The sequence below is a fragment of the Malus sylvestris genome, chromosome 7 (assembly GCF_916048215.2).
Source record: "Malus sylvestris chromosome 7, drMalSylv7.2, whole genome shotgun sequence".
Lineage (NCBI taxonomy): Eukaryota > Viridiplantae > Streptophyta > Magnoliopsida > Rosales > Rosaceae > Malus > Malus sylvestris.
In genome coordinates this window covers 31,915,041-31,933,817 of record NC_062266.1, presented here as the reverse complement: position 1 = coordinate 31,933,817, position 18,777 = coordinate 31,915,041, and the positions used below count along the sequence as shown (strand labels likewise).

At 39.3% G+C, this 18,777-nt stretch overlaps 2 protein-coding genes and 1 pseudogene across 5 annotated transcripts in view; all 3 read right to left on the bottom strand.

Moving 5' to 3' along the window:
* Positions 1-6,759: 6,759 nt before the first annotated feature.
* Positions 6,760-10,727, bottom strand: LOC126630601 (mediator of RNA polymerase II transcription subunit 15a-like). Of its 2 annotated transcripts, none has more exons than XM_050300747.1 (6): positions 10,660-10,727; positions 9,127-9,238; positions 8,886-9,011; positions 8,644-8,758; positions 8,225-8,336; positions 6,760-8,069 (listed from the first exon to the last, which is right to left on the bottom strand). In XM_050300747.1, exons 3-6 carry the CDS (start codon positions 8,941-8,943, stop codon positions 7,920-7,922), a joined length of 435 nt encoding a protein of 144 aa, XP_050156704.1. In that variant the 5' UTR covers positions 8,944-9,011; positions 9,127-9,238; positions 10,660-10,727; the 3' UTR covers positions 6,760-7,919. The 2 variants fall into 2 exon arrangements, with proteins under 2 accessions (XP_050156704.1, XP_050156703.1); XM_050300746.1 differs by having other exon boundaries at positions 8,886-8,973.
* A 20-nt stretch (positions 10,728-10,747) lies between these two features.
* LOC126630284 (uncharacterized) lies at positions 10,748-12,126 on the bottom strand (annotated as a pseudogene).
* The window catches only part of LOC126630598 (DEAD-box ATP-dependent RNA helicase 7-like), a 28,691-nt gene continuing 21,721 nt past the window's right edge, over positions 11,808-18,777 (bottom strand). Inside the window, exon 15 of one of the 3 annotated variants that reach the window (XR_007626051.1) lies at positions 11,808-12,138. Coding sequence is in view for 2 of the 3 variants with exons in the window: in XM_050300744.1 (XP_050156701.1) it covers positions 12,200-12,270 (71 nt within the window). In the remaining variant the exon portion in view is untranslated. Of the gene's footprint in view, positions 12,271-18,777 lie in introns of all 3 variants that reach the window. The other 2 variants (XM_050300743.1, XM_050300744.1) reach the window with 2 other exon arrangements.

The following is an 18,777-nucleotide window of genomic DNA, read 5'->3' as shown; positions in this document are numbered from 1 at the left end:
CAAAGAAAATGTGAATATAGGGTCGATGTGAAATCCCGATTTTGGATTTCATTATTTAACTTTTGCAGTATTTCTGGAAATTAAATTTTATTTTCATCAATTTCAAAATTATGGTTAGCTTTAACGTTTGATTTTTCGTAATTAGTGATTAAAAATTCATAGATATTTTGGGATCACTTTTAATATTTTTAGTAGAGTATGATTTTACGAGTGCGTAAATAAAAACAGTTCGTGAAACAATACGAATGAGAAATTAATAAGCAAAGTTAGGGGTATTTTTGTAAAGATATTTGATTCCTGGATAATTTATTGGGTGTTGGGTTTAGGGGGTTCGGGGTTGTTGGGGGTCTTTTTTTTTATTTTTTATTTTTTATATCCTACTGCGTTCTCTCTACCAGGAGAGAGAACTCTCAACGCTCTTCTTCCCTCTTCTTCCCGGAGGCACACCCAGACAAGGAACGACGGCGAAGCCGCGTTTTCCGTCCAACCCAATGTGTCAAACCTCACCATCACCCCTTCTCATCATTATAAACATACCATCGTCCCCAACTTCCAAAAAGAAAAATCAAACTGAGACGTTGAATTGAAAGTGCTCCGACGCGGGAAGGATTTTCCCAACGACGTTCTCGTCAAATCCGGCCAAGGTAAGGCCTCTAACTACCATGATTAGATTCGTTTCGTTGAGTAGAAAAGTTTTCATGTATTATAAACGGGAAATGGTTGTGAAATATTCCGTTTATTCTAATAGAATATTCCCCTGGCGTTGACTTCTCCTAAGTATTTTGATGCCTGATTAGTCCTGGTGGTTCTTTTCTATGATATCAATATCCTCCCTGTAAATGGTAACTTCAATATGAGCTACACAGCATAAAGTATGTATAAAGAAGATATATGTATAAAATAAAAAAAAATAATGGAAATGACTTGAAAACTTTGAGTTTTAACGATAAGGACAAAATAAAGGATAAAATGAATAGTACTAGGAATGACTTTTTAGTGTAAAAATGTGGTTTTTCGTTAAAGTGAACAATACCGGAAGCTTTTCGTTAAAGTTCCCTAAAAAAAATGGCAGTGGTTGTGTTAGCGTGCATCGGAACATTTGTTTATGATACAATATAATATAAATAGGCACTAAAAATAAAATAAAGAAAAACTAATGAAAAATTACTTGAAAAGTTTTAGTTTTAATAAAAAAAACCATGTTATAAGTTTTGTTTAATGATTAGTACAAGACTCATATTAAAGTAGTCCAACTAAAAATGGCTTACCTATAATAAATTATGATTTGTCGATTTTACCCCTAACTTTTTTAGGTTGATTCCAGATTTTCGTCGTTAATGGAGTTCGTTGTTGTTTTGCAGATCTTCTTCTTTTTCTTTGAAACAAAAATATAGACCCTCATGTTATTTAATTTATATTTTGTATTATTTCGTTGAAATGATCGTCGTTATTATTCATAGTGTATTCGAGGTACTGTTTTTCAATTTTTCATCATTAGTGGAGTTCATCGTTTGTTTCTTCATAAAATAAATTTGAATCTGCATGCAAGTCATTACTACACACGTGTTATGCAACGTATATGTATGTATGTATATGTATGTATGTATACATGTATGTATGTATATATATGTATATATATGTATGTATATGTATGCATATATATATGTATATGTATCTATATATGGCAATGGTTGTGAAAAGAGGATATTGAAATACCAAAAGTTTAATTTTCCGTCAAATATCAGTTGGATGGAAGGATATAAAAAAATTTGGGTCCATGTAATAATGTCATGTGTTGCATCGGAACATTTGCTTAAATATGATATAAATAAGCGTTGAAAATAAAATAATGGCGGTGGTTGTGTTTAGAGAAGATATATATATATATGGCAGTGGTTGTGAAAAGAAGATATTGAAATACCGAAACTCAAGTCAATGAAGCTCCTTCAATCCACAAAAACAAAAGTTAATAATATAATAAGGGTACGCATATGGACTTGAGGAACCACGTACCGCTGGCTGGGAAGGTGCAATGAGAGAGAGGAAAATAGGATTTCTAATAGATTATACCAATGACTATTCAACCATCCATAATGCATTATTCTAAATTGAAATGTGTAATCATTTGAAAATTAGCATGCCAACAACCACACAATAAACATAAGTGATAGAAAAAAGACCTAAATGTGAAAGGATAATTAAAAACAGTTATTCAAGATCAACGGTAAATGATCTATTAGATCATTGTATTAACTATTAAGTGATGCTCTAATATCATTCTTAGAAATTTCAAGGACGCATTGGGGGGAGGGGGTTGGATCTTTTTTTTTAATTCGGCGGTACAAGAGAATTTTATTAACTAGAAACATTTCAAGACTTGAGCAACCAGAAAGATCAAGGATTTTGAAAGACTTTGTACGAATGAAGCTTGGAAGACTCTTAGAGTGCGTTTGTTGCACTGGACTATCTCGAATTGGACTAGCTTCAGGGACTAAGTTAGACTGGCTTAGACTAGACTAAGCTGGACTGATTTAGTGAAGTGTTTGGTGCAATGTCGGACTAAGAAGCATGACTGCAATATTATATTATTTTATATTAAATTAATATATATATATATATATATATAATTAATATTTTATTATATATTAATATTTTACTATTACCTTATCTTTTTCCTTTTTTTTTTTTAATATTCTTCTTCTTACTTCTACAATCTCTCTAACCATTTTCACCCCACCTCTCCATCCCGTCAAACTTTTATTCCTTCTCCCTCTACCTCTTTTCCCGTCAAACCCCACCTCCGCTTCTCATGAATCACAAAACATAAGGCCTAAATTTTACAAGTTTCTCACATATCACAAAATTAAAATACCAAATTTCACAACTTTCTACTATATTTCACTAGTTTCTCAGCTTCTTCCCCACCATCGACGAAAACCCCAACTGGTACTTGGACATTTGGTACGCTTTTGGTCCCGACTTGCGTCTGGGTCGCGCAAGAACGCGGAGATCGACGGCAAGCTTCTAGTGATGGTCGTCTGGTGGTTGCAACTATGACGATTTTGCTGAGAAAGATAGTGAATTGAACGAAGAAGAAAGGAAGGGAATCATTGGATTGTTTTTCAGTTTTTGTTTGAGGTATGAGTTTAGGCTTTTGGGTGGGATAGTGAAGGCCCAAGGGAGTGGGCGAAGGTGCGAATCAGAAGAGAGAGGGCAAAGGAGAAGTACAACGAGGGATCAGCGGCGGGGGAGAGAATTGGACTAGCTGTCCACTTGAAATCGAGGGGTCTCCTTAAGAACGTTTAGCGAAACGTTCAGTCGGGGCGAGCCCCTTTTAGACCCATTAAACCTAATCCTTGTCCAGACCAAACAAGGGACTACAGTCTAGTCTAGTCAAGTCCCCCCCTAATCTGGTCAAACAAACGCCCCCTTAAGTTCCTAGCAATTGTCTACGTTCAAATAACTCAATCCCGTGAGATTATTAATTGACGAGGGTAGTTATTTAGTTATCGACACGGATAAATAAAGATCCCATAGTTTCTCCATAAATTCTAAAATCTCTAAAAACATCTTAAGACTTGAGCAGTCAGAAAAGATTAAAAACTTTGAACAGTCCCATTTCTCTCAATCATTGCAAATATGTTGGACTGGGAATTTCAGCAACGATGCTGCAAACTTGGCTAGGGGATCCCTAGCTTAGTTTGAGGGGGGAGTAATAACCATAAAGACATGTGACAGTATGTGATTCATTTGGTAGTTTTAGTTGGTTGAAAGATTAGTTGTATGGATTGTGTTTGTTAGAAAGGATTGAAGCAAAGATGTAAGTCATTTGTGAGCTAAGTTGTAATAAACACTCTTTATATTCAGCTCAAATTCATCCCCTTCCCGCTCTCAGTGTCTTTGATTTCTTTGCTCAAATCCTCCTTTTAAAAGGTGGGTTTTCTTACCTTGATCTAGAGATGCATGATAGATATTACTTAAGAGGCTAACAGTTGCAGACTGATGCAAAGAAAGCTTTAGATACCCAAAGGGAGCAGAAAGTTTAGGGTAAATTACACTTTATCATTTCAGGTTTGGGATCTATTATAATCGCATACAATATCTTTAAAACATTTTATTTTTATACCTCACCTACTATTTTATTTCAATATAATATATCCGTTACATTTTTTATCAATTGATCCGTTAAGAGCTGACATGGCTGTCATAGTTGTACCATGTGGTTGTTAAATTTGTGTCACGTGGCAAATTTTTTTTTTTTATTCATTTAAAAATATTTAATTAAAGAAAAGTTATTTAAAAACAAAAACAAAAAACAAAGAACGAAAAAAAACAACAACAAACCCAGAACCTATCTTCTTCCCCGACAACCAACCCCCCATCCCACCCCACCCCCACCTCCCCCGCAACCCCTCCTCCCCTGACCGCAGCAGCAACCTCCTCCGTCCAAGGCTGCACCGCTCCTCGCTCGGATTCTCCACCGTGAGCCCACCGTGGTTCTCTCTCTCTGCCCACCTAGATTTTTTCCTTACATCTCTCTGTGAGTCCTCTCACCCCTTTTGTCGGTGTTATCAGATCTTGCAGAATACAAGCTCTGTGGCGCTCAAACTGTTGCTCTTTCTTCATCTTTCTTCCCATTCTCCTTCGAAACCGAGTTAAAATACAAAAGGGTATAATTTATTTTGCGGGTTTTGCATTTGAATTGGAAAATGTTAAAGCTTTATGTGTTTGGTGCTTTATGGTGGTAGTTGGTGGGCAGCCTTGTTGGTATTGTTATTCAGTGAGTGAGGTTTTGGGAGGATTGGAATCAGAATTGGAGGAGTGCATGATGGATTTGGTCTTGTGGGTTCTATGCTGGGTGAAGTTGGGATTGAGAATAAGGTGGGATTGTGGACTTGTGATAAGGAGCAGGGGAAGGTGGGGCAAATGTGGCTGAGTCCTTGTGGGATTTGAGGACCTGGGTTCTTTCTATTTTTGCTTGATCTCAGCTGGGTAAGAGCCTTTTAGCTCACTTTTTCGAGTTTTTGTGATTTCGAGTTCTGGTTTGACACAGAAATGCAGCAGGATCACACCAAGAAGGTGACTTTCAATTGGTTTCTGTTATAATAGCTCGCGTCTCCAGGAGAGCCTTAACCTCCTTCGACTGTAACGAGCTGGAACCCAAGCCCATCGAACCTGCGGCCGCTGCTTTCCCACTGCCAGCACCTGTCGTGCCCTCCATAGCTGAAGCACCGGTGCTCCGCCGTGCAACGCCCTTCAAGCCCTCCGAGGAACCCAGCAGTGCCAATCTACCATGCCCATCATAAAAAACGTGGGGAAGAAGATGGGTTTTTGGGTGGGGTGGGGGGGTTGCGGGGGAGGTGGGGGTGGGGTGGGATGGGGGGTTTAGGTTGCAGGGAAGGGGGTGGGGGAAGAAGATGGGTTCTGGTTTTTTTTTTTTTTTTTAATTAATTATTTTTAAATGAATAAAAAAAATTATTATTTTGCTATGTGGCACAAATTTGGCAATCATATCAGATCTTAACGGATCTATGGATGAAAAATGTAACGAATGTGTTATATTGAAATAAAATAATAGATGTGATATGACACTAAAATGTTTTGAAGATGTATGTAATTGTAATAAATCTCAAACATAAAGTGGTAAAGTGTAATTTACTCAAAAGTTTAACTCAAAGAAAGGTGCATAAAAAAGAAAGTGGGGGTGTGAATATAATCTACCCTATTTTTTTGGGGTTGGTGCATGGTGACTCACATTTTGTTGTTTTTTTCTTAGCGCTTGATGAACACATTTGTGGAATAATTCAAATCCATTCGTTCTCTATTATTTACTTATATTGGAGGGTTTCGAAGTTGGATATAGCCTATTCATATCTATCACTTAACCCGTTCACACAACTGGACTAGTTTGGTATTGCTGTGCTTTGAAAAAAAGCTGCTGTGAGAATAAGCGGTTGTGCTGTGAAAATAAGCGGCTGTGAAATAAAGCCAGTAGAGTGTTTGGTAAACTTTTTTGTGAAAATGCTTTTGGAAAAAAAAGTAGGATGATAGTGTGTCTTTTCATTAAAAGAGCACTGTAGCTCCGTGTGCTTTGAAAAAACTGATTTTTTTTCAAAGCAGCAAATAGCAGCTTCAGGTTTTCCTTTGATTTTCAGCTTATTCTCACAGCAGCTTCCAAAATAAGCTATTTTTTTTCAGTTTACCAAACACAAAAATGACCCTCAGTTTTTTTTCACAGTGGCTTTTTTTAAAATCACTTCAATCCCAAACAGGGCCTAACTCTAGTGATTAAATTTCACCATTCTCAATGTCAAATCGTATGAAGTTGTTTAAACAACATTAGTAATTATGCCGATGAAGACTATTTGCCTATACTTTCTACAAAATCAATAGTAAAATAATTTAGAGGCGTTTAGATATGGGTTCAATTCTACCACTTCGTATTGGATATAGTCCACTTTCATCCTCCAATGACTCAGTCTTCCCAGCCGGGTAAATAAGCTGGGAATCTGATATCTGGCCTAATCTGCGTGTAAATATAAAATTCTGCTAGTGGGAAATGAGTAATTAGCTTTCAAACTCAGTAATTCCTTAAAAGATGTTAATAGTAAAACTAAGAGGATTTACCAATTTTTCCTTTCTGATATCAGACTATTATGATTAGGATATAATGTTTAGTTATAGCATGTAATTGGTCTACTTAAGAGATTTAGATTCTCTTTTTTGTTTTCATTCGACAACTGCATATCTATGCTGGTGAACTCATGTTTCAAAGTGATCACAGTCATCAGTTGTTGAAGAGTGTAAGTCCCACACTGAAAACTTAACAGAATAAAATACTACTTAGAAATGAATGTTTCCACTCCTAATAATCACTGCCTGTTTGCACAAGGTGGTTAAATTTGAGACAATCAATGTGACTAGTAGTGGACCGCTGACCATATTCGAAATCTTGACATCAATAAGTAATCTTGAACACACTGAAGCTTTAGACACCATCTTTCGCTTGTCATCAATGAGGACCTGCATTAAAACACTATCCCGCTCAAGTTAGTGTTCGTGGAAGTGTTTGATCTTGCTCCTTTATTCTAGCTCCACTCCCCCAAATTTAGAAAGTGGCCTGAGCCTTAATTTTTGCACCCACATCATTGATTTATAACATGATGTTTTGGTTAATTAAATCTAAAACTGTACTTAGTCTATTCTGCCAGATCTCTCTCCTCTCGAAACACACAAAAAAGGGTTAAAAAGGGTCCTTTCGGTTTTGAGTTTAGACAACGGTTGCGGTATCCTCTCTCTCTCTCAAACACACAAAAATGGTTTTGTTAGCCTGCTGCTTGGTGCTCAGTCTTCAGACAACAGTTGTAGTACCCTCAACTTCTGATTCTACACTTTCTTTGTCGGTAGCTATGGATTTTGACGACAGTAAGCTTTGCTTCGAGAGATGCTTTCTCAAACCGTCCTGTAACTTTTGCAGGTTTAGCGTTATGTAAACAGACATTCTGCAGAGGGCTGCAACTTCCCCACAAATGCTCACACAAACCCCGGATCCAACTTAAATAAACATAGGGTAGTCGCTTAGTAGTATCACACAAGACTTGACCAATGATTTGTTCTTCTCGATTATTCGAATCAAATACTTGGTTTCTCAAATATTAATGCGAAATACACATTAAGGATAATTTTTTTGCTATCTTCAAACAAAAAAGAACGGTTCCACTAAATGACAATAACAAGCATTAAGACACTACCAAAAATTTGATTTTAGACTACACTAGACACCGGGGAAATGAAAATACGATGTTACTAATGAATTAGGCATCGATTTGTATATATCGAAGTCTTCTTACTTGAAGGCATCAATCTGAAACTCTGAAATCTGAAGTTTTGTTTTTTTATTTCATACTTAGTTGCATTTTCTAGGGGACCATTTTTAAAAAATGGGTACCTACGGAAGTCAAGCAAAGAGACGATACCGTTTCAGGTTCAAGGGGGTGTTGCGGACATTGCGGCCGAGATTTGGTCTCCAAGGCGAGCATCTTGAGAGAAATTTTCCGTAAATAATACGACTGGAAAAAGGGATCCCCACACAAACTAGATTACAACTCTATCGAGTATCCACATTACAAATAAAGTTAAAAAATAAGCATCTATGTAAGTATTAACATCTGCAATATTGCAAGGCCACAAAAATAGATTTGGATTCCATGAGTTGTGGAAGTACCTGGCTTGAGGCAATAGCATATATCTTTTGCTCGAATCTAACAGCAATCATCTCGACTTCACGTGATCCCTCCAACCCACTGAAGGGAAGGTGCCTCTTTAAAGTATCAGTTCTGTATATGCAAATAAGCAATATATTCAGTCAGTTACTGACCATGATTAACAAACAAAAACTTGAATCAGAATAAAGGACTCGACCAAATTGTTCTAAACGAAAATATTGGAAAATATGTACAACTGTAACTAGTTACATGTTTGTAGTGAAATATAAAACTAGGGGACACAAAATATCTGACAATAAGCCGGATATATAACATGGTTTGGTACCTCTTGTATTGTACTTTCAGTATCTCTCCAGGAGTACAAAGAATTAATACTCCAAGATTTCTAGGTTCTCTTTCTTCTTCTAACAATACTTACATCTTGGCGATAATTCTGCGTCGTGAATCTAGCTGCAATTGGCTTCTCCAGTAACCTGCCTCCTTTGAAGGTTCTCCACCTTCAGGAGGTCTCTGATTATTGTCATCCATCAAAGCTGACCAACCAAACCCATTCAAAAGAAGTGAACTATAAGTTAACCTTAGAACTGGATTAACTGAGTACTCACTACTCAGACAAGAATCTAATGCGTATAAACTTGAAACAAAAGTTGGTGTTCATACCTGCATCAAGACCTGCGAGGAAGATTGCGGTCTGAGATTTAGTCTCTATGGTGAGCATCTTGAGAGAAATTTTCCGTAAATAATCCGACTGGAAAAAGAGATCCCGACACAATCTAGGTTACAACTCTATCGAGTATCCACAATACAAAAAAGTTGAAAATAAAACATCTATGTCAGTAATGACATATGCAAATTGCAATGCAACATAAAAAGATTTGAACTCCAAGAGTTCTTGAAGTACCTCATTTGAGGCACCAACATATATCTTTTACTCAAGCATTACAGCAGCCCTCTCGAGTTCATTTAATCCCTCCTCGCCCTCGAAGGGAATGCGCCTCTTCATCCTTTCAATTCTTTGTATGCAATAGATTCAATAAGTCACAAACTAAAAGAATAGGAAAATACGCACAAATGGAACTCGTTACAAATTTCTAATACAAAACAGAATTGGGGTACTTTAAAATAATCAGCAGTATGCATAACACGGTTTTGCAAAAGAGGAGAACTGAACTTGAAGAAGAAAATAGAATAAAAAATTATGATTCTATAATAAAAGAAAAGATAAAGAGTGATAGTTGTAAATAGATATTATAAATGTTGGATTATATGTTGAATGTTGGATTATGATTTCTTTTTAATAGTTAGATTATGATTTCTTCATAAACGTTGGATTATATATTTAAAATAAAGTTTATAAATATATTTTTTTTAAATAAAGTATATTTAGTAATTCACCTTTATTTGTTAAGAAAATTAAATTAATGACACATCTAGTATTATACATTTTTTAATCATTTCACACAATCACAGCTGTTTTACATGAAAGTTTACCAAACACTATAATACTGCTTTTTTTTTTCTTTCCAAAAACACTTTTACAAAAAAGCTTACCAAACATTTTGTTGCTTATTCTCACATCACAGCAGAAGCAGTTTTTTTTCAAAGCCCAGTAATACCAAACCAACCCTCGTGGGACATTGATTGATTAGATTATGCTTTGGTAAATTTCTCCTTCCTATAATAGGACGGATGGAGAGAAACGCTGGTCAATATAAAAGGCATGTCCCTGCTCTCACAACGATCATTCTCATACACAATACCAAAACCCTATTCCTTTGGGCGATAACACTTTTTGGGTGATAAGAGTAGAAGACTCTCTCATCATCTACAAGAGTTATGTCTTTTGCATTCTACATATAAGTCCAATATAATGAGTTCATAACTACTTTATGTTAATTCTATTCATTATATTTGTGATCCTAATGTCTTCTTGTTTTCAAATTATGTCTTACATTTATAAGACAAACTTAATGCTATGGGAGGTAAAGTGGGACTGTGTTAGTGGTTGCACGGTGAGTGCTTCTTCCATGATCTTAAGCTTGAGCCAGCAATTCAGCTCTCTTTTTCCCAGATGGATGGGTTGAAAGATAATCTCTGAGTGCAGAGTCACCACCGGTAACCTTGCTCAACAATACTAAATTTTTTTTGTGATAGGGAATGTCAAGGGTCTTTGTCAAATACAATTCCCTTCTTTACAATTGCCCATCGAAAACTTGAGAGGAGAAGCATGCCCCTGGGCAATATGTGGCTGCGTCACTAATCCAGACCATTGTATCAAACCCGTAGAGACCTCCATTCCATATTTGCAACAAGAACACGCATGCATCCTCATTAATCATCAGAACAAGAGAGCACTAACAAGAGATGTTCAGAAAAATCATAACATTATGACTAAAAAGGACTAGAAACTAAATTACAAAGAACTGTAATGTACCTTCAGGAGAAAGGAAGCCTCAAGAAAAGATTGGGCATTGTGTTGACAACATCAGGCGCTTAACAAATGATAAAGTACCAGTTGCAGAATTGCAAACCACAGGTTCTTTGTAATAGTCTCTGCAGAATGTCGAGCCACAGCATGGCCAACCCAGTTTCAACGCACAAGGAAAAAAGACCAACTTTTTAATCTTATCTTCACACAATTCCACAACTATTAACCAAACGAATCAAATTACACTTGAACACAAAAACTGCTTTCACAAAACTAAAGAACTAAATAATACCAAACAATGAAATCTTCCTACCTCATGACCAATGATCGTCGCTATCTTGGCATCACTTCTAAAATGCTTGAGCAATCCCATGAAGACAACAATCTTCCCACCCGGCAAGCAAAATGCATTGACAACAGGCCGATCCACCACCGAAACCTCCCAATTCAATTGATCCAAATATGAAGTGGCAGCTTTCAAACCTCTCTCCCTACTCGTCTTCCTACTCTTCTCAATCCACTGATCATCAAGAATCTCATCCTCACGGGACCAATTCCCCTCCTCCGGAGCGTCCTGTAGTGTCATCAAATTATCCTTCCCACCACCTTCATGCGCTGGCTCCACTTTACCGGACGCATGGTCCACGTCAGTCCAGGTCACCTGATGGCTCAACCCTCTCTGCAAAGCCTCAATTATATCCTTGGAAATCAACCGAACCCGCACGCTATCCGGGTGTATGGCGGGCAAAATGTCCCCTTTGAAACTCTCTTTCATTTGCTGGAATTGGGTCTCCCCCAACCTCTTCTCCAAGGCTTTCAACAAAATTATAAAATGTGTTCGCTTCGTGTACGGAATCGTCTCCAAGTTCCCAAAATACAGAGTGATCCAGAACCTACAACACCCACAATCAAAACGTTCCTGGGATTCTCAAACCACTTCCGGCGGCCGCTCGGCTTGAAGTGGTGAACCCGGATCCGGTCGACGTAGTAATATCTCAGTGCAATCAAGAGAGGGGCTTTTGTACTGTGTTGTTCTTGTGATTCTACCAAGTTGTGGAATTGATTTGTGTAAAGTTGAAGAATTGGAAGTAAAACCAGAAAACTTAGCTGTGTTGGAAGCTAAACTCTAAATTAAACCTACAGCACAAATAACATTAAAAGAAACGAACAAATACTTGTTTTTCTCACTAGTAAATAGAAAAATTACAAAAATTTGTTGGTGTTCTTACACTCCAAATAAGTGCTCTTACACTATTAAGGGCATAAAGAAAACAGAAAAACAAAACTGAACAAAAGTGAACAATAAAACAGAGAAAGGGGTTGACAGAATACACTATAAGCAGAAAAAATGATATCGTTATAACGAGCCAATCGAGGCCCTCAAATCTCCCAAATATTTTCTTCATTGTCAAAATATACTCCTGCCTCCACTCAGATCAACTGGCTTTTAGTACCTCCACCAGTTGAAACCATTGTGAATGCAACCTTTTGATTTTATTTGTTGCTCACAACAGCTTACTTGAAAGGAGCCGGTTTATGTTGCGCTTCACCATCTGTTGCCGCGACCTCTCCCACCACCACAGGATCGGTTATTGGAATACCTATCATTTCGAAAACCTCCTCCACCTCCACTGCCAAACCTTCCACCACCGCCAAATCTTGTATTCCTTGATTCTTTTTCTTGTAAATCAGGCAGTGATTTCAACACCATTATGGTCACATTAGCTGCATTTTCCTGACCTGCACCCCACATGATACGACCACAACAATCAGACTTCAAGACATCAATACAACAAAATGAATGATAAGTTCCATATCTAACAACAACAACAACAACAACAACAACAAAGCCTTTTCCCACTAAGTGGGGTCGGCTATATGAATCCTAGAACGCCATTGCGCTCGGTTTTGTGTCATGTCCTCCGTTAGATCCAAGTACTCTAAGTCTTTTTTTAGAGTCTCTTCCAAAGTTTTCCTAGGTCTTCCTCTACCCCTTCGGCCCTGAACCTCTGTCCCGTAGTCACATCTTCGAACCGGAGCGTCAGTCGGCCTTCTTTGCACATGTCCAAATCACCGGAACCGATTTTCTCTCATCTTTCCTTCAATTTCGGCTACTCCTACTTTACCTCGGATATCCTCATGCCCAATCTTATCCTTTCTCGTGTGCCCACACATCCCACGAAGCATCCTCATCTCCGCTACACCCATTTTGTGTACGTGTTGATGCTTCACCGTCCAACATTCTGTGTCATACAACATCGTTGGCCTTATTGCCATCCTATAAAATTTTCCCTTGAGCTTCAGTGGCCTACGACGGTCACACAACACGCCGGATGCACTCTTACACTTCATCCATCCAGCTCGTATTCTATGGTTGAGATCTCCATCTAATTCTCCGTTCTCTTGCAAGATAGATCCTAGGTAGCGAAAACGGTCGCTTTTTGTGATCTTCGCTAGATTGCTCCGGTCATTAGTGTGGATAAGTATATAAATGAATAGAGATAGGAAAGCAAACACAAGATGTACGTGGTTCACCCAAATTGGCTACGTCCACGGAATAGAAGAGTTCTCATTAATTGTGAAGGGTTTACACAAGTACATAGGTTCAAGCTCTCCTTTAGTGAGTACAAGTGAATGATTTAGTACAAATGACATTAGGAAATATTGTGAGAGAATGATCTCGTAATCACGAAACTTCTAAGTATCGGAGTGTGGTATCGTCTTGACTTGCCTTATCTGTCTCATAGGTAAATGTGGCATCTTCTCTGGAAGTACTCTTCCTCCATCCAGGGGTGGTATCTTTAACTGGTGGAGATGCACAAGGTAATGTATCAATTTCACTTGAAGCTTACTTGTAGTTTCAGGTTTGGTCAAGCGCGATACAAACCATGTAGTAGGAGTCCCCCAAGTCGCCGAGCTAGGGGATCAGATGAAAGAGGTGACAGACAAGGTAAGCAATCAGAGCTCTGGCTGATTGTTCACCTTCTCCCCATCTTGCAGCAGCATGAAGGATAAAGAGAAGAAAAATGAGAAGAAATGATATGGGATACTTTTGCTTTTGAAGAAATAACTTTCCACAGGCTTATTCTTGAACTGAGCTGGAGGGTTTTCTGGTTTCCTCCAGAGCCGACTGAAGAATTTGAGGGTCAAAACAAGTCCATCAAATCTAGAGTACGTTCGACCCTGCTGATATGGGATACTTTTGCTTTTGACAGAGTAATGGATGTATCGGCACGTGTGTTGTTACGCTTGTCTCCACATGCTTCCTTGTATCCTTCGCACTTGCCCTATCTGTTCCTCAAGCAGATGCGGTATCTTCCCTAGAAACATAAGATGTTGAAGATGAGTACTCGAGAGCAATGCCAGGTAAGTAATCAGGTAAGGGGTTCCAGGCAGTCAGTTCCTGGCTGGAAGCTTGATTCCAAGTGCTGACTGATTGCTCTCTTTCTCCTTGTCTTGCAGGTAAAAACAAGGCCAAAGGAAAAGACAGGGAAAAAGCATGATATGGGATACTCTTGCTTTTAAGCCTGATGATATGAGATATTCTTGCTCTAGTATAGCTTGTTTGCAGAGGTATTATCAGGGGGAAAGAAAGCTGAATATTTCGAAAGGCTTCGTTGGGAGTGCCCTCTCAGATATGAGGAAGGGTTGAGCATTTTTGCAGGTCTGCCTGTCCGTTGGGGATGGAGGTCGACATATATAGAAGTCTCCCTAACAACAAGTAGTAATGCTATCCCTTTACCCTGCTTAGTCATAGCACGGTAGTGGGAGCTGCCAGCTTCACATGTTTTAACTGTCAGAGCACTTTGAAAAAGTGGTATGTGGTATGTGGCTCTCGAGAAGTCTTCGACAGAATGTCCATAATTTCCGCAAAGCTGAGTGTGGGTGTGACAGGTGCTGACAAGGCTAGAAAAGTAGGTGCCTCTTCGATTTCTGAGATCGGCCCTCGTGGTCTCTGAGCAGCCCAGCTTTTGAGAAAGCGAGCATCTCTTCGATTGATTCGAAGAACGATGCATCTTCGATTTTTAAGAAAGCAATCATGCTGGGGGTCTGGCTCTCGAGATTCGGGGAGCAGTGTCTCTTCGATTTTTGAGAAAGTAATCATGTTGGGAGTCTGGCTCTCGAGATTCGGAGGGCGGTGCCTCTTCGATTTTGGAGCGAGCAATCTTGTTGGGAGTGTTTTCTCGAATGTGAGTAAAGGTTGGGCATGTTGCCACGAAGCACAGAGGTTGACACACAGGGATTTTCCAATTATCCAGCAATGGTACTGTTCCTTTACCATCTCTTCGATTTTTGAGAAAGTAGTCATGTTAGGAGTCTGGCTCTCGAGATTCGGAGGACGGTGCCTCTTCGATTTTGGAGCAAGCAATCTTATTGGGAGTGTTTTCTCGAATGTGAGTAAAGGTTGGGCATGTTTGCTAGTCTACCTTGCCACGAAGCACAGAGGTTGACACACAAGGACTTTCCAATTATCCAGCAGTGGTACTGTTCCTTTACCCTTGTGGGTAATAATATGGTAGCTAGACCTTCAAAATTTATGGGTCTAAACTTTGTTAGTGTTGTTTCTTTGCTATTCTTTTACCTTTCTTGGTCAGAGCGATGTAGTGGGAGCTGCAAGCTTTACGTGCTCAATTTTGGCAGAGAACTTTGGCAAAGTTATATGTGGTACCCATGAGCTATTGTTGCGTGTGGGAAGTGGGTGATTGAACAGTAAGATTCATGTGTTTTCTACTTCCCCAGAAGTCTTCGACCGAATGCCCATAATTTCCGCAAAGCTGAGTGTGCGTGTGACAGGTGCTGACAAGGCTGGAAAAGTAGGTGTCTCTTCGATTTCTGAGATCGGCCCTCGTGGTCTCTGAGGAACCCAGCTTTTGAGAAAGCGAGCGCCTCTTCGATTTCTGAGATCGGCCTTCGTGGTCTTTGAGCATCCTAACTTTTGAGAAAGCAAACACCTCTTCGATTTCTGAGATCAACCCTTGTGGTCTCTAAGCAGCCCAGCTTTTGAGAAAGCAAACGCCTCTTCGATTTCTGAGCAGGCGCCTCTTCGATTTCTGAAGCTCCGTCGAGTGCAGATTTTTATAGGGGCTGGCATTAAGTTCCAAAGCACACTTGAATCTCCACCAGTAGAAGCTCCATTCTTGCACTTCTAAGATCTTGATTTGTCCAACCTCTTCTCTCTTCAACACCTTTGAAAATGTCTGGCCCCTCCGACCGTCGTTTTGACTTGAACCTTGTTGAAGAGGCAGCCCCGCCTTCTCCAGACAACATATGGCGCCCATCCTTCGTCTCCCCTACTGGTCCTCTTACCGTTAGGGATTCCGTGATGAAGAATGATATGACTGCTGCGGTGGTGGTCGGGAACCTTCTCACTCCCAAAGATAACAGACTACTTTCCAAACGGTCTGATGAGTTAGCTGTTAAGGATTCGCTGGCTCTCAGTGTTCAGTGTGCAGGTTCTGTGTCTAATATGGCCCAACGCCTATTTGCTCGAACCCGCCAAGTTGAATCATTGGTGGCTGAGGTGATGAGTCTCAAACAGGAGATTAGAGGACTCAAGCATGAGAATAAACAGTTGCGCCGGCTCGCACATGACTATGCTACAAACATGAAGATGAAGCTTGACCAGATGAAGGAAACTGATGGTCAGGTTTTACTTGATCATCAGAGATTTGTGGGTTTGTTCCAAAGGCATTTATTGTCTTCGTCTTCTGGGGCTGTACCACGTAATGAAGCTCCAAATGATCAACCTCTGATGCCTCTTCCTTCTAGGGTTCTGTCCAGTACTGAGGCTCCGAATGATCCCCCTCCGGTGCCTTCTCTTTCTGGGGCTCTACCGACTGCTGAGACTTCTCCTAAGCAACCCTTGTGAAGGCTCCCTCTTGTTTGTTTATTTTGACTCATGTATATGTACATATTTGTAGCTTATCGGGGATATCAATAAATAAGTTTTCCTTCATTTCAACGTATTGTGTTAAATACACCAAAGCCTTCTTCGCTAAGTTCTTTGAATTTTCTTTTGTTGAAGCTTGTATGTTGAAGCTTTCTGAGTGGAGCATGTAGGTTGGGGTAGTGTTCCCTTAATTTCCCAAGTAAGGAAAACTTCTCGGTTGGAGACTTGGAAAATCCAAGTCACTGAGTGGGATCGGCTATATGAATCTTAGAACGCCATTGTGCTCGGTCCTGTGTCATGTCCTTCGTTAGATCCAAGTACTCTAAGTCTTTTCTTAGAGTCTCTTCCAAAGTTTTCCTAGGTCTTCCTCTACCCCTTCGGCCCTGAACCTCTGTCCCATAGTCGCATCTTCTAATCGGAGCGTCAGTAGGCCTTCTTTGCACATGTCCAAATCACCGTAACCGATTTTCTCTCATCTTTCCTTCAATTTCGGCTACTACTACTTTACCCCGAATGTCCTCATTCCTAATTTTATCCTTTCTCGTGTGCCCACACATCCAACGAAGCATCCTCATCTCCGCTACACCCATTTTGTGTACATGTTGATGCTTCACCGCCCAACATTCTGTGCCATACAGCATCGCCGGCCTTATTGCCGTCCTATAAAATTTTCTCTTGAGCTTCAGTGGCATACGGCGGTCACACAACACGCCGGATGCACTCTTCCACTTCATCCATCCAGCTTGTATTCTATGGTTGAGATCTTCATCTAATTCTCTGTTCTTTTGCAAGATAGATCCTAGGTAACGAAAACGGTCGCTCTTTGGTATTTCTTGATCTCCGATCCTCACCCCTAACTCGTTTTGGCCTCCATTTGCACTGAACTTGCACTCCATATATTCTGTCTTTGATCGGCTTAGGCGAAGACCTTTAGATTCCAACACTTCTCTCCAAAGGTTAAGCTTTGCATTTACCCCTTCCTGAGTTTCATCTATCAACACTATATCGTCTGCGAAAAGCATACACCAAGGAATATCATCTTGAATATGTCATGTTAACTCATCCATTACCAACGCAAAAAGGTAAGGACTCAAGGATGAGCCTTGATGTAATCCTACAGTTATGGGAAAGCTTTCGGTTTGTCCTTCATGAGTTCTTACGGCAGTCTTTGCTCCTTCATACATATCCTTTATAGCTTGGATATATGCTACTCGTACTCCTTTCTTCTCTAAAATCCTCCAAAGAATGTCTCTTGGGACCCTATCATACGCTTTTTCCAAATCTATAAAGACCATGTGTAAATCCTTTTTTCCATCTCTATATCTTTCCATCAATCTTCGTAAGAGATAGATTGCCTCCATGGTTGACCGCCCTGGCATGAACCCGAATTGGTTGTCCGAAACCCGTGTCTCTTGCCTCACCCAACCACCTACAATGGAAGGAAATGGGGGAATTTACCACCCACAACTACCTCCTAAAGTTAATGAAGAAGATGGAGCTCCAACTACTCCTAGATCTGGAATTTATGGCAAACATATGCCAAATCCTGGAGAAAACAGGTACTCAACCCTAAATTCCTTCCTTATTGCTGCATTCTTGTGGCAACCGCCAGGACTAATATGAACGAAATTTCCCGGTGATCTCCAAGTATGGCCATGGCATGCCAGCGTGTGAAGAAACCGATTCTCGGTTAAGAGATGCTCAGATTTGACTTTGTGGAATGGGCTATATTGCATAATGAAACTGGTGTTATTTGGAAAGCCCACAAGCTTTCACTATTCGACCATAATTCTCTCGTCTTTTCTTAATAATTTCGGATGTGACACATTTAAGATGACTTTTTCAAACACATTTCTTATGCCTAATTTTTAATACCACCATATCTTATCATAGTAAATCCAAATAACTATATAATAGCATTCAAGCCTCTAGAATATCAAATGCATTACTTTACATTGAAAATTTGTTTATTCAAAAGCATTAATAAAACACATATCGAATCAATTCACGCCAAAAAGGAAAATTTATTTATGTATTTTTGCATCTTCCTTCAAGAAATTTCAGTGTAAAAGAAATTTGCGTACTTTGGTTTTGACCTAAGAAAATGTGAAGAAAGGGTCAAAGTACTATGTTGAATCTACACTTGCCTACCCAACAACTTCTTTGTAAACTGGAAATATATCCCGATCTCCGTATTTACATGAAGAGTGAGTTAGAGTGAACATAAATATTGA